This window comes from Chenopodium album, chromosome 13 (genome assembly GCF_948465745.1).
Source record: "Chenopodium album chromosome 13, dcCheAlbu1.1, whole genome shotgun sequence".
In the NCBI taxonomy this organism is placed as follows: Eukaryota; Viridiplantae; Streptophyta; class Magnoliopsida; order Caryophyllales; family Amaranthaceae; genus Chenopodium; species Chenopodium album.
Window position 1 is genome coordinate 41334083 of NC_137846.1, and position 13331 is coordinate 41347413.

At 36.7% G+C, this 13331-nt stretch overlaps 1 protein-coding gene across 2 annotated transcripts; it reads right to left on the minus strand.

The window, feature by feature from the left end:
• Positions 1 to 596: 596 nt before the first annotated feature.
• LOC145574771 (zinc finger BED domain-containing protein RICESLEEPER 1-like) lies at positions 597 to 9483 on the minus strand. Of its 2 annotated transcripts, XM_081632629.1 has the most exons (5): positions 9362 to 9483; positions 6821 to 6945; positions 1315 to 3306; positions 1166 to 1228; positions 597 to 941 (listed from the first exon to the last, which is right to left on the minus strand). In XM_081632629.1, the coding sequence occupies exons 3-4, from the start codon at positions 3275 to 3277 to the stop codon at positions 1179 to 1181; spliced, it is 2013 nt and encodes a 670-aa protein (XP_081488755.1). In that variant the 5' UTR covers positions 3278 to 3306; positions 6821 to 6945; positions 9362 to 9483; the 3' UTR covers positions 597 to 941; positions 1166 to 1178. The 2 variants fall into 2 exon arrangements, with proteins under 2 accessions (XP_081488755.1, XP_081488754.1); XM_081632628.1 differs by lacking the exon at positions 6821 to 6945.
• Positions 9484 to 13331: the final 3848 nt, after the last annotated feature.

The following is a 13331-nucleotide window of genomic DNA, read 5'->3' on the forward strand; positions in this document are numbered from 1 at the left end:
TATCTCTTTTATGACTACCTTAAGTATGGTAGTAATAACATTCTTGTAACCCTCCATATGTCATTAGGTCTCATTAACCCTCTCATGAATGGACTCTTCATTTTCCATATAGGTTACAATGTTCTATCATGTATATATATAGGTGACTCATGAAATGGATGTAAAAAGACAACACAATTACCTCTCTACATCTCTCTCTCTCTTATTCTCCCTTTCCCCTTATTTTATAATAAACATTTTTTTTTTTTTTAATGAACTTGTGTTATCTTTACTTCTTTATATGTTTTCTATACCAAAAAACAAATAAACTTCATATTAAATTTACTATTAACGTTAAAATAGTTTTTTTTCTTTTTTAATTTATTTTGTAAAAGTAGTAATGTTATAGGCACATTTTTTTGTTTTGTGAAATGGCAACCAGAAACATGCGTTCGCGCACATACAAAAAAAAAATAAAAAATAAAAAAATAAAAAAAAAAATTATAAATAATAAATAAATAAATAAAACCAAACAAACAAATAAACTGGGTGTGTGTATGTGGTGGAAGAAGTAGCAAGACTTCAGATGGATAAAAGAGAAATTAAGTAAATGGAAATGGTAAACAAATACTGAGTATTCATGTAATATATTGCGTTTATTAAAAGCTACACCTTATCTGGTCTTTCTGGGTAGTAACTTATACCCAGTAATAACATGATCACAATGCACAAGAAACAAGAAAAGAAAGATATAATAAAATTAAAATTTCCTTTAAGAATGCTAATTCAATTTTCATTCTCCACAATGGTTAGAAAAAAGGAGCAATTTGTACAAATCGCTTCCCACCGGTAGAAAGCAATTACCTAAACCTAAATTCTAATAGCATCGGAAGTTTAGTCCAGACAAGCAAATCTGAATTGTTCACCTACAGCCAGATTTGTACGCATTTTGCCATCTGACCCTACAAATGAAAGTAAGTTCTTAGCATTGCATATATAATTCTAAAGATAAGGCGGCCAGAAGCAGGCACAATTCAATCATATTATTCAAAAAATTAGCAACAACCACCAACAGCACGGAGACTTCAATAGGAGTTTGCGCGCGGGGGGTTGGGGAGGGGTGGTGAGAGTAATCGCAAGAAGTCCAAGCAATAGCATTGGAAAGAAACCAAGTTGAAACACATACCATAGTATGAGCATTAGATGGCTTCAATGCACAAAGGCACAGCACTAATACTTGGGCTGGATTCTAGTTCAGAAAAAAAAAAAAAAAATAGCAATCAGTAAACAGAAACTGGACACTTTAAAAGAACACGATAAAATCATATATAATACCTTCTACTTCTGTTCGCAGCCAATCTTGTGTGCATATCAAAGCCTGCACAGTATCTGAACTTAGAGAACTACGGTACTGGTCCAGAACCCTGCCTCCAGTTCTGAAAGCTAGCTCAGATGTGACAGTTGACATGGGAACCCCAAGAACATCTTGGGCCATCATGGAAAGGATAGGATATCTTGGCGTATGAACTTTCCACCATGTAAAAATGTTGAAATCATAATTACGGGGAAAGACTGGTTCCTCCAAATATTTATCCAAGTCTGAAACTGAATTTTTACCCTGTGAAGTTTCATGCAGGAATTTGTCAAAGCCTTTTAATCTATCCCTAGAGTCACTCCCAATACCGCTGGAACTGCTTCCAACACCATGATCAAATGAAACTGATGTAGAACCAATCATATATTCGTTAAAAAGCTCTCTGACCCCATCAGAGACTTCTTTAATGTGGTCTTCTGCACTACTACCATAAATTTCCTGGTAGTAATACTGCACCAATGGCATCTTGAACCTGGGATCTAAGATAGCTGCTATGGCTAATGACAAACTGCATTTATTCCAATAAATTTCAAACTTAGCTTTCATTTTCAGAGCCATAGATCTGACAAATTCATCAGAGCTCTTACACCACTCAATAAGCTGTAAATGAGCATCACAAATTTCAGGGAAGTATATGTTTGATGTAGGAGATTTATTGCTGGTAATTGAAGTGGTTATCTCAACAAAAAGCTTCAAGAAGCCCGTAATAGAGTTCATCCATTCCCACTCTTCTTCTGATAAACCTGCCGTATAGGCAGAATCATGTTCCTGCAATAGAGAGAATGCGGCTCTGTATGTTAGTGCTGTTTCAAGCATCACAGATGTCGAGTTCCATCGTGTAGGACAGTCAGCTAGTAGATTCTTCTGATTATCTATTCCAGCTTGTTGGGCTAATTCGTTGAACTTCCCCTGCATTGTTTGTGTACTTTTCACATAACGAATACTTTCTCTAATCTTGTGTATCACCTCACTTAGTACTTCCATAGTATCTCCAACCAGCAACTTCAGAGCATGTGCTGCACATCGCACATCGAACAACTTACCATCACTAAGAAGAGGCCTATTTTGAGATAAATGGTCTTTAATTCTGGAAACAATATCATCACTGGTGAAAAGATCACCAAATGTCATGGAAAAAAGGCGCCTCTCTATGTCCCAATCCATCAGACATTTGATAACCACTTCAGAGTGTATATCTTCAGTATGAGCAGCATCAATCATGATAAAATTTAGTATCTTCTTCTGCAATTTCCATTCTTCATCAATATAGTGGGCCGTAAGACACAAGTATCTAGCATTCTCAGGTGAATTCCACAAATCAACAGCAACACTAATCCTGCCACTTAGTCTGCCTATGGTCCCATAAACTTTCTTCTTCTCCTTCTCATATATGGTAATGCAGTCCAGCTCAAGTGAACTGTTTGTTGCAATATCAAACATTGGCTGTAAATTTTTCACAAAAACTTTGAAGCCAACATGATCAACCATGGCCAAAGGGTAACCATGTAATATGATCATCTTAGCAAGATCCATCCTACTTCGCTCTTGGTCAAACTTCGTACTCCCAATAGAAATAACCTCTTCCCTTTTAGGCCCTGGCTCAAACTTAATAGCAGCAACTGGAATATGTTCATTCTTTGGCTGCCCTTCATCAAAGTTATAGCTTGTAAGAGTAACGGTGTTATCCTTCTTCCTTCTCTTAGCAAGCAGCTGAGAAACATCATAATTGGATCGCTTCAAACATCGCATCAAATGATTTCTCAAGTGTGTTGTTCCACTATTACTTGACCCACTTAGCCTCTTATTACAATGTACACAAACAGCATAACATATATCAGCCTTCTTTACTCTTTCAAAGTGGTTCCAGACAACTGATGTTAACCGCTTCGGTTTCTTAATCACTGTCTCACTAGTTATCTCCATCACATAGGCCAAGGGCTAGGTATCAATATCTGCAGAATAAAATTCAAAAGGAAAATGATTTCAATGGATTGATACAGCATAGTGATAAGAACAGCATGTGTAGAACCATATAAGACCCTAGATGTTATTATATATACATATATATACAAGGTTTCCTTCTTCCCTAGGGCTAGATTTATTTAAGTACACAAGTATAGTGCTTATCATGTGGACCAAAAAAAGCTCCGGATCTAGCTAATGAATTTCACAAATTTCATATGATAACCATGGAAGGCATGAATATTTTCCCTCACCCCACCCCCCCCCCCCCCTCCCCGACACACACACACACACACACACACACCGATGCAACAATTGCTGTAAAAATATTACAAAGAAAAAATTAAAAAAAGCACCACAGTTGTGTTACAGTACCAATGGAAAGTAAAATGCCATCATTCCAAACAAAGTAAGCAAAGTACTTTCTAATTTACTAGCTTTACTTATATTTTTTTTTTTTTTTTATAAGGAGCTCTAGGCCTGTAGCATGCTCCCCCTGTTTTTTTTTTAAAAAAAAAAAAAATACTAACTTTGCTTGTTCAAAAATTTCTTCTCAAATCTACACTCTTTAAACTTACCATATTTAGACAATGGACCCACCATTTTACTCTCACATACACTGTGTGCATGTCACTACCACAACTTACCTTTTCCTTCACATAATTGTATGGGATACATTGGTATTGATGTAAAGCCAAGTGAGCAAATTATAAGTAAATGGAGGAAGTTGTAATAAATTAATGCTGTCAATTAACTGATTCACTAAAGAGCAAAACAGAAGGGAAAAAAAAAACAGCAACCTATATCTGTAATTTGAAGCAAATATTTCAATACCATTTGCAATATCAAGTTAGCCATGGTGAGTTTTGAGGGGTCACAAAGGGCTCAGAACTAAAGCTACTCTAGCAACATGCCGCATTTGTAACAAGTCCCATGTCTGTATATAACTATATACCACATTATATCAATATGTCAATGCCCAAAACAAGGCACCTGCCTAGGGGAAAGATCAGATATAAAATGCCTTACTCTTCATAGTCAATATGTCAATGCCTACAACAAGGCTCCAGCCTAGGGGAAGGATCAAATGTATATGCCTTATTCATCATAGTTATATACTTATATGTCAATGCATACAACAAGGCTCCAGCCTAAAGGAAAGATCAGATGTAAATGCGTTACTCATCATAGAGCTATAAAAAGACTTAAGAACAATAATGTAATTCCAAACACTATGCTAAATATAATGTGAAACATCTGATATTGTCAAACTCATTTTCTTCAGCAAAAGGAAATCCAGGTTAAGGGAGATGCACAGACAATTACATAACAGCCTAGCTGGTAAATCCAAGGACATTAAGAACGGTCAGGACTCCGGCGTGATAAAACAGAGTCAGGGGTCATTTTGTGCGTTAGGGAAGTGTAAATTCCCATGAAATTTCAATTTGTGGGAAATAAATTCCATCATCAAAATCATGGGAATTCAACAAATTGCTTTGGTTAAGAATGGAGGAAGTAAATTCCCATGGGAATTTCAACTTACCCGGGGGGGTAAGGTAAGTGGATTCCCATGTTTTGTGGGAAGTCAAAATTCCCATGAATTTTCATTGCCCCCATTCACTTTTTTGTGTCAACCAAACAAGAGGGTGAAAATGAAATTCATGGGAATTTTGACTTCCCACAAAATATTTAGCCAACCAAACAAGGCCTCAATGTAAATGATAAAACCAACTCAAATCACCACATACTCACTGACAGTAAGATACTATGAAGGCTGAAGGACATATTGTCAATGGTACAATTCAAAAGGCAAGCATAAGTCTCTTGCTACCTGTCTACCTCCAAGGGACTTAATAAAAATATCATTTAATCTATTTCTAATTAGAACAAACAAGCAACCACACCAGCACATAAACAGCTATCCCAACAGCATATATTCAGAATAAGGAATGTTTCTCGTGGATCATAGATCTACATACACCTTTACGAAAGAAGCATTCATATACAAGTACAATGTTACAAATAACATTAATAATTAGCACCATAGAACATAATTGAGAGCCAATTTATGTCATCTTTACCAAAGACGGCATGCATTACAAACAGCCCAAGAAGTGGAGAGTTATCTAGATAAGCTACAAAAAAGACTTCCACCAAAAGTAAACAACACTCAAAATGAGAATTAGTAAGTGCCACAAGCAGAGTATATGAAGACATATACAGCCCTATGGACCAGTTTAGGCTCTAGAGGTTGTCACTGTAAGAACTCCTATAATCCTGTTAGCCATATGATTAAGAAAATCCTTCAAACATAAATAAACAGCCAGCAGGAAGGAGTCTTTAAAAAACTAGGAGGCTGGTCTATCAACTCTCTATGTTACTTTACAAACTTAATACATGATACAATTCAAATAAAAAAGGCTACCATCAAAACATTCTAACACTTCACCCTTAGATATACTAGTACTAGAAGCAAAAATCACAACGAAGCATCAAAGCTTAGCCAGGCAAAAGATTGGTAACAAAGAAGAAAAGAAGAGATAAATTTCAAAGTATGCATCAAGACACGGTTTTGTCCCAAAAATTCTTTTTCTTTTTCATCACAATAATGTTTGTTAAAGGCTTCTAATCGTACAAAACAATGGTTCCAGCCTCACAAAATGGATTTATATAAAGAATATGGTAAGCAGAACCAAAACCAAATTGCCTAATGTTGGTAAATTGAAATATTTTCACATACACGGAAAGGGAATATTGTTACAAGTTATTAAGCTAAAATTTCAAGCATATCAAGAAGGAATCTAATATATCCTCAATGGGCAGGTAGTAATTTCTTCGTTTCCAAGGGAATAAACCAAAACTAACACAAAGTAAATCCAATACAAATAAGCTTTCCTAACAGAATCTTCAGTGAGTTGGAATTAATTTAATAGAACCATGAAAACACATTCAAACCTCATAGAATCAAAAGCTACAACGATGGAACGCAATTTGGTTATGATTCTAAGATCTATCACAACTCTTGTGTCATCAATTTTTCAAATCAATAAACAAATATACATATCAAATAATACAATAATATAAAATAATTAGCAATGTCCACCCTCCATTGACCTACATTTGTACTCCAATAGCAAGGAAATGCCCATACTAGGGAAACATATTTATTGAAACCTAAAAATTAATAGAGTCAACTAAATGTGCAAAATAAGGCCAAGAAGATTCCTCTAAAGTTCTTGCATGTACTATGTAGTACTACTTGCTAAAAGCACTAAAAATTATATATCAGTTGAGGTTTTATATCAAAAAATCTGGAGGGAATGGAAGGGACAGAGAGGAGGAAAGGACGGGATCTATTTACCATTATATAGACAATAATTGGACTGGGCTAAGGAAAGGGGGAAAACCGGAAAAGGATAAGATAGAAAGTAAACAAATCCTAATTCTTAGCAAACAGTACATGTACTGATACACCCTGATTGGAAAGTGGGAATTGGATCTTACAGCAGCAACAACTGTGGCGTTCGAAGCACCAAGCAATCAGCAGGGAAGCAGGGGTCCAACCCAAATGCTCCACATTCCGCCTGGGTTGACAAAATGGTGCAGTTGTATTGTCTCTGTTTGCTCTCCTGAAATGTTAGCTAACAAATTTTATTTTACTTGTTCTAGCTCAGGTACCATACTGATTTAATTAAGGTGCAAGTCATTCCAAGGGTGGGCTAGTAAAACATGGTTAATAAGGTAGGGATCTAACTATTGCCACTTTTGTTGGAGCACTAATCAAGCCTGATATCATTTGGGATAGCAAGAATTGTTTTACAAAAGATTAAATTTCACTTCCCAATTCTTCTATTTCTTTTCTCCCTTTCCATCTCCCAATGGCCCAATTGTGATCCAAATAACGAAAAATGAACTCCATCCTTCTCCCCTTTACCCCTAAACCCTTCTACTCATCTACCTCTCATATAACCTTTCACAATCTATCTCTCTCACTCAGCTCACCTTCCTTCTAAATTTAGGCCCTTCCTAATATATGTCAGGAAGGTAGGCACACAGTGACACAGGAAGAAAAAGGCCATTTTATTGTTTTCCATCTTAACACAGAATGGTCAGAAGCACATTCATGCCAAAATAGGTTGAATGGTTAAACTGGTCCAATAGTATTGAGGCCATGTTAATCATCAAACGTCATAAGGTATCAGGGGCTATGTTACTTGGACTCGGATGAAGTGTCAAATTAGACACGGGTGTCCAAGCATCGAACTCGCCCATTTTCTTGAAAAAAGTTGTGTTATTAGTTAAAAATGAAGTGTCCAAGTGTTGGTGTCGGTGTCCGACACGTGTCGTGTCGACACGGGCACATGAGGTAAATGAAAGAGTCCGAGTAACATAGATCGGGGGTTAGAAACTAACCTAATACACTATCTTCTCCTCCAACAATATGAACTAATGCGGTTAACTTATAATTTTTAGGGCTTTTTTATAGTTATTTTCTTTACTCAATTTTACTTCTTAAATCTTGTTCAAGTACTAGATTAAAAAGCAATCGCTTCAAGTTCTTTCAATTTTTCCCTTGTTTTTTGATCTTTTGATTAGTTTTTAGGTATGAATAAGTTGATTTTTGATTTGGAGTGATGTATGGTTTTCTGTGCTTTTTTTTTTTTTTTTGGGGTGTTGTATGGATTTGACTTGTGCTCTTGTGTTGATGTGCGACTCTAATTGTGCAATGAGACATTTTTTGTTTTGTGATTATAATGTCAGATCAAATTCCCTCACTTGATCTCTAATCCACCGCTGCCAATATTTCCTCCAGCTCCCAAATTCAATTAAAAAAAGCTCAATTTCATATTCAATCAAATTCATAGATTATATATAGTAATTATGACCTTTATTGCCCTTTTCTACTCTGCTCCCTCCTTAAAAAAAAGACAAATCACCCAAAACATAGTATTCAATCGATAACACATTGGAAAGACGATAAGATGATTTTTCAACTACAATTAAGCACAGGGCATAGACTAATTGGACATATAACAACAACAAAACAAAGCCAACAAAAAACCTAATAGAATATGTTTAACAACAAGATTTCACCAATACAAACATCATATCACGAAAAATCCATCATCCTCAGATGTGACTAAGATAGTAAAAATCAACAGGAAAATTCAAATAAAAAAAGAAAACATACAAAATAGATAAGTGAAGAAAATACATGACAAAAGATGGTAGAAAGCAGTGGTGGATCCAGGATTTAAAGAGTGATAGGGCACCACCGACCGCGTACTAAATAAAATAAAAATAAACATAATAATCTTTCATACAAACCAAAAAAATGTGTTATGGAGAGAAATTTTGTTGACTTGCTATTCTATTCACTATCATGGAATTCTGTCTTTCAAATTTTGCTTGAAGTGGATGACTGGATGAGGATTAAACAAAGTTTTTCTTTAAATAAACATTTGAAAAAGTCAAATCCATCCTATTTTACATCTTTACTCTTATATTTATTCATTGGCTTTAATATTTAGTTAGATTAAATAATCCAGTTTCATCAAACACACAATGTGATAACACTGTAAACCATCAATTACTGTAGACTACCAATTGATTAATATCAAATAATGAGCTAATTCTTGTCAATTAATAATGATAACAATCAAAATGTAGATAATTTCAATTCCGATTCCAATTAGACCCTTCCCTGAGCCAAGACGGACGCCCTGGGATTAGGGAGAAAAGATCCAATTTCATACTTTCATCTTAACATTTAAGGGTTATAAACAAAATCTTGCAACATATTAGCAATTAAATTTGATTCAATTATCAAATTAGGCTCCAAAATCACATAAAATTCTTCTCTCTTAAAGAGTATCAATAAAATTACTCACTATAATCATTCATACCTCAGTAATTACAACCAATAATACAGCTTAGAAGAACCCCTAAATTGACTATACTGACAATTAAATTAACGATAAACCCTAGATTGTGAAATTGAAATTCGATTATAGAAAAGGAAAAAAAGAAATAAAAGTAGCTTACCGCCGAAGCTGGTTCAATGATGAAGAGAAAGCTCAGTAGGCGCTTCAATGGAGAACTTGAAATACGCTTCAATGGAGGAGAGATAGAGAGAGAGGTGCAGCGTAAAAGTGAAAAGCTTCAAAGGGGCAAAAAGAAAAAACATAAATATGAAAATAGATTAATGGCACGACATATAAGCCTATAAGGTAACAATTAGATCGAAATATTTACGGGTATTTCACCAAATGTATTGAGTACTTTAATAATTCACCAAATGTCATCAAAATTTTTAAAATTCACCAAATGCCACCGAGTTTTTAAAAATTCACCAAGTGCCATTAATGACTAATGCTAGTTAACTCCGTTAGTCATTAAGGCTAATTATGCCATGTGGCATATTCTAATTGGTTTATTATATTATTATTTTATTTAACATAAAAAATTTAAAAAAAAAAACCAAACCCCAGCCACTCTTCCCACCGCCCCTACACCAGCCCAACCCCTTGCCCCCACCCCCACCGGTGACCAACGTCCTCTTCGGTGTCGGCGGCCACCCTTCCCCCTGACCCTATGCCATCGCCACCCTCTCCTTCCCAGAACCACCTTCCCCCCACCCTACACTACTACAAAAACCCCTAATAAGTCGGAGTTTTAGAGTCACCTGTACATAAGATGCGACTTATAAACCTATCGAGTCGCCTCATACTTATTAGGCGACTTGTTAAGTTAGGGTTAAAATCAACAAAGCACCTAACGAGTCACCTAATATATATGAGGCGGCTTGATAGGTTAACAAGTTGCCCCATATATGCATACGACTCAATAACCTGACTTATTTGGTGGTTTATATTAGATTTTCAAAGTCACCTGTACATAAGGTGCAATTTAAAAACCTATCGAGTCGCCTTATACACATTAGGTGACTCAATAGGTGAGTTTTGTTAGGTATGACTCTCACCTAATGAGTCACCTAATATGTATAAGGCGACTTGATAGGTTAATGAGTCGCACCCTATATACAGGTGTTATTGAAAATCTAATTTAAGCCACCGAATAAGTCGGGTTGTATAGTTACATGCATATAAGGTGCGACTTGTAAACTTATCAAGTCACCTCATGTATATTAGGTGACTCGTTAGTGCTTTGTTGAACTTTTTCCCAACTTAACAAGGCGCCTAATAAGTATGAGGCGACCCGAAATGTATACAAGTTGCACCTTATATACAGGCGACTCTAAAAGTCCGACTTGTAGGTGCTTTATTATATAATAACTACCTATAAGTCACCTAATACGTAAGACGTGACTTGATAGGGTGGTTCTTACAATATATTTAAAATAGTTACAATATCATATATAAATATAAAGAAACTTAGCCATAATGGCAAGAACTTCAACCTTCCAGACAAAGAACCAGAGATCAAGCATGCTAAGTAGCATAAACATTGACATTATATGAGGTAATAAAAATAGTTGGAAAAAAATATTGATTTTTTACATGTCGCCTCTTTCAACTCAAGCGACATAATAGATTAACCTATGGAGTCGCCTCTTTCAACACAAGCGACAAAATAGCTTAACATAAAGAGTCGGCTAATAACTAATAGGCGACTTATATAAAAGCTATCGAGTCGCCTCAAAGGCAACTCCTAAAGTTGGAAGCTATCGTGTCGGTGGCTGTGGAATCGCCTTTGAGGCGACTCGTTAGGTCATTTACAAGCGACTCGATAGGGATTTTTTGTAATAGTGCTAAAACCCCTCCCTCCACTTTAAAAACACCTTTGTCCCCTCCCACCGGCGCCTAGCCCCCATCCCTTGCGCCGGCGAAGCTAATTCATCCATCCCCCTACCATCTCCACCCCCTTTCCCCCCTTAAACCACCATCCTCGACACCGTAAAACCCCAAAATTGAAACCTCCAAAATCGAAACCCTAGATTTCGATTTTAAGGTTTTCGATTTTGGGGTTTAAGCGTGGTGGTTCAGGGTGGAGATGGGAGGGGAAGAAGCGGTTTGGGTTCGCCGGAGCAGGGAGGGATTATTGGACGCCGGCAGTGGTGAGTGGAAGGGGATTCGAATTCAGGAAAATCGATATTGGGGTTTAAGGTGTCGAAACCCCAGATTTCGATTTTTGGAGATTTTAATTTAGGGTTCTGCGCTATTTCGGCTTAAGGTGTTGAAAGGATGGAGCTCGGAGGGGATGAACTGATTTGGGTTCTCCAGCGTGGGGAGGGGGGCTTTGGTCGCCGGCAGTGAGGAGGGGAGGGATTTTCGAGGGAGAAAGAGAGTTTGCGAATCGCGGGAAGGGTGGCTAGGTTACGTCGTCAGCGCGGGCTGGCTAGGCTGGGTCGCCGGCGCGGTTGTTCGGGGTTGGGTCGCCGCCATGGTGGGGACTGGCTGGAGGCAAGGATAGGGTGGTGGCAGTAACATACGGTGGTTAGGGCTGGGTCATGGTGGGTGTTTTTATTTTAATTTTTTATTAAATAATTAATTTACTAATTTAATAAACAATCAATCATAAGCCACCACGTGGCATAATTAGCCTTAATGACTAACGGAGTTAACAGTCGTAGTCATTAATGGCACTCGGTAAAATTTTTAAAAACTCAGTGGCATTTTGTGAATTTTGAAAACCTTGATGGCATTTGGTGAATGATTAAAGTGCTCAGTGGCATTTGGTGAAATAGCCGAAATATTTATCAACGGTGAAATTTCATTAATATATAGTTTTTTTTTTTGATAAGAAACCATATGAGAAAAGATTATATAGATGATAAATTATCCATCAATACTAGAGGTGTCAAAACCGAACCGATTTGAAAAAAATTATCCTTTCGAATTGTAACCGATATGATTTGACTCAAGAAATTCAGAACTCAAATCTGATCTATAACCAACCTGAACTTTATCCGAATCCAAATTTAACCCGATCTGAACTTAACCCGACACCGATTTGACCCAACTTGAACTTAAACCGAACCCAATATGCCCCGACTTGAACTCAAATCAAACCGATTTGACTCGACTTGAACTCAATCCAATCCAAAAATGACCCGACAAATAACCGATTTAATCTGATCTATTTTAACCCGAACTGATATTAACCCGACCCGATTTTAAACCGATCCAATATTAACCCAGCCGATTTTAACCCAGCCATAATTTTAAACTTAACCTATTATTGACCCTTTTTTCAAGTTCTTATACTACTATATATTTACAAATTTACTAATTATTGATAAGTTGGAAAGTCCGAAACTCTAAAAAAATATCTTATACAAATTGAATTAGTAATAAAGTAAGTTAATAATACTCATAGCTTCATGAGAATAAATAATTAAAGAGTAGTACCTTAAAAAGAGGAAATTATTTTGGAAAATTTGTAAATGATAATCCCAACTTTGCTCCATTTTCTTTAAGTAAAAATTGAAATAAAAAAAATCCAACCTTTGCACTTTCTTCTCAAAAAAATCCAACCTTAATTTATTCCAGTAAAAATCCAACCTTTATACCCCCTTCATCTAAAGATCCATTACCTATTAATGACCGGTTTTTGTAAGTTATATGCCACGTGTTAGCTATTAATTGGTCAATTATTTTTTTAATTATTAAAAAAAAATTAAAAAAAACAAAAAAAATTTCGAAACCCCTTTTCCACCACCACCACCTTCCCCTGCCACCACTCCATCTCCCCCTCCCTTGCGCGCAACTCCCCTCCCCACCCCAGAATTCGGGCGGTCGGAGTCCAACTCACCCACCGTCGGCCTACCCACACTGCACCTCCCCTCCACGAACCCAGATGCCTACCCCAGCTTCCACCATTGCCGCCACCACCGATTCCAAACCGCTCAACCACTAATACCGAACCTCAACCCGCACCTGCCGCACCTGCTCCAACCCACACTAATTAACAACCAACCACCGCACCTTGTTAAAGTTGGTTGAGGTTGGTTTTCAGTGGTTATGGAGGGGTTTTAGATCTTGGTTGTGGCTAT

Bases quoted from the DNA above. Each gene is read 5' to 3' on its own strand.
- LOC145574771 (XM_081632628.1), bottom strand. From the start codon at position 3,277: ATGGAGATAACTAGTGAGACAGTGATTAAGAAACCGAAGCGGTTAACA. The intron at 1,229-1,314 runs GTATTATATATG...TTTCTGAACTAG, and splicing joins GCTGCGAACAGAAGTAGAAG to AATCCAGCCCAAGTATTAGT.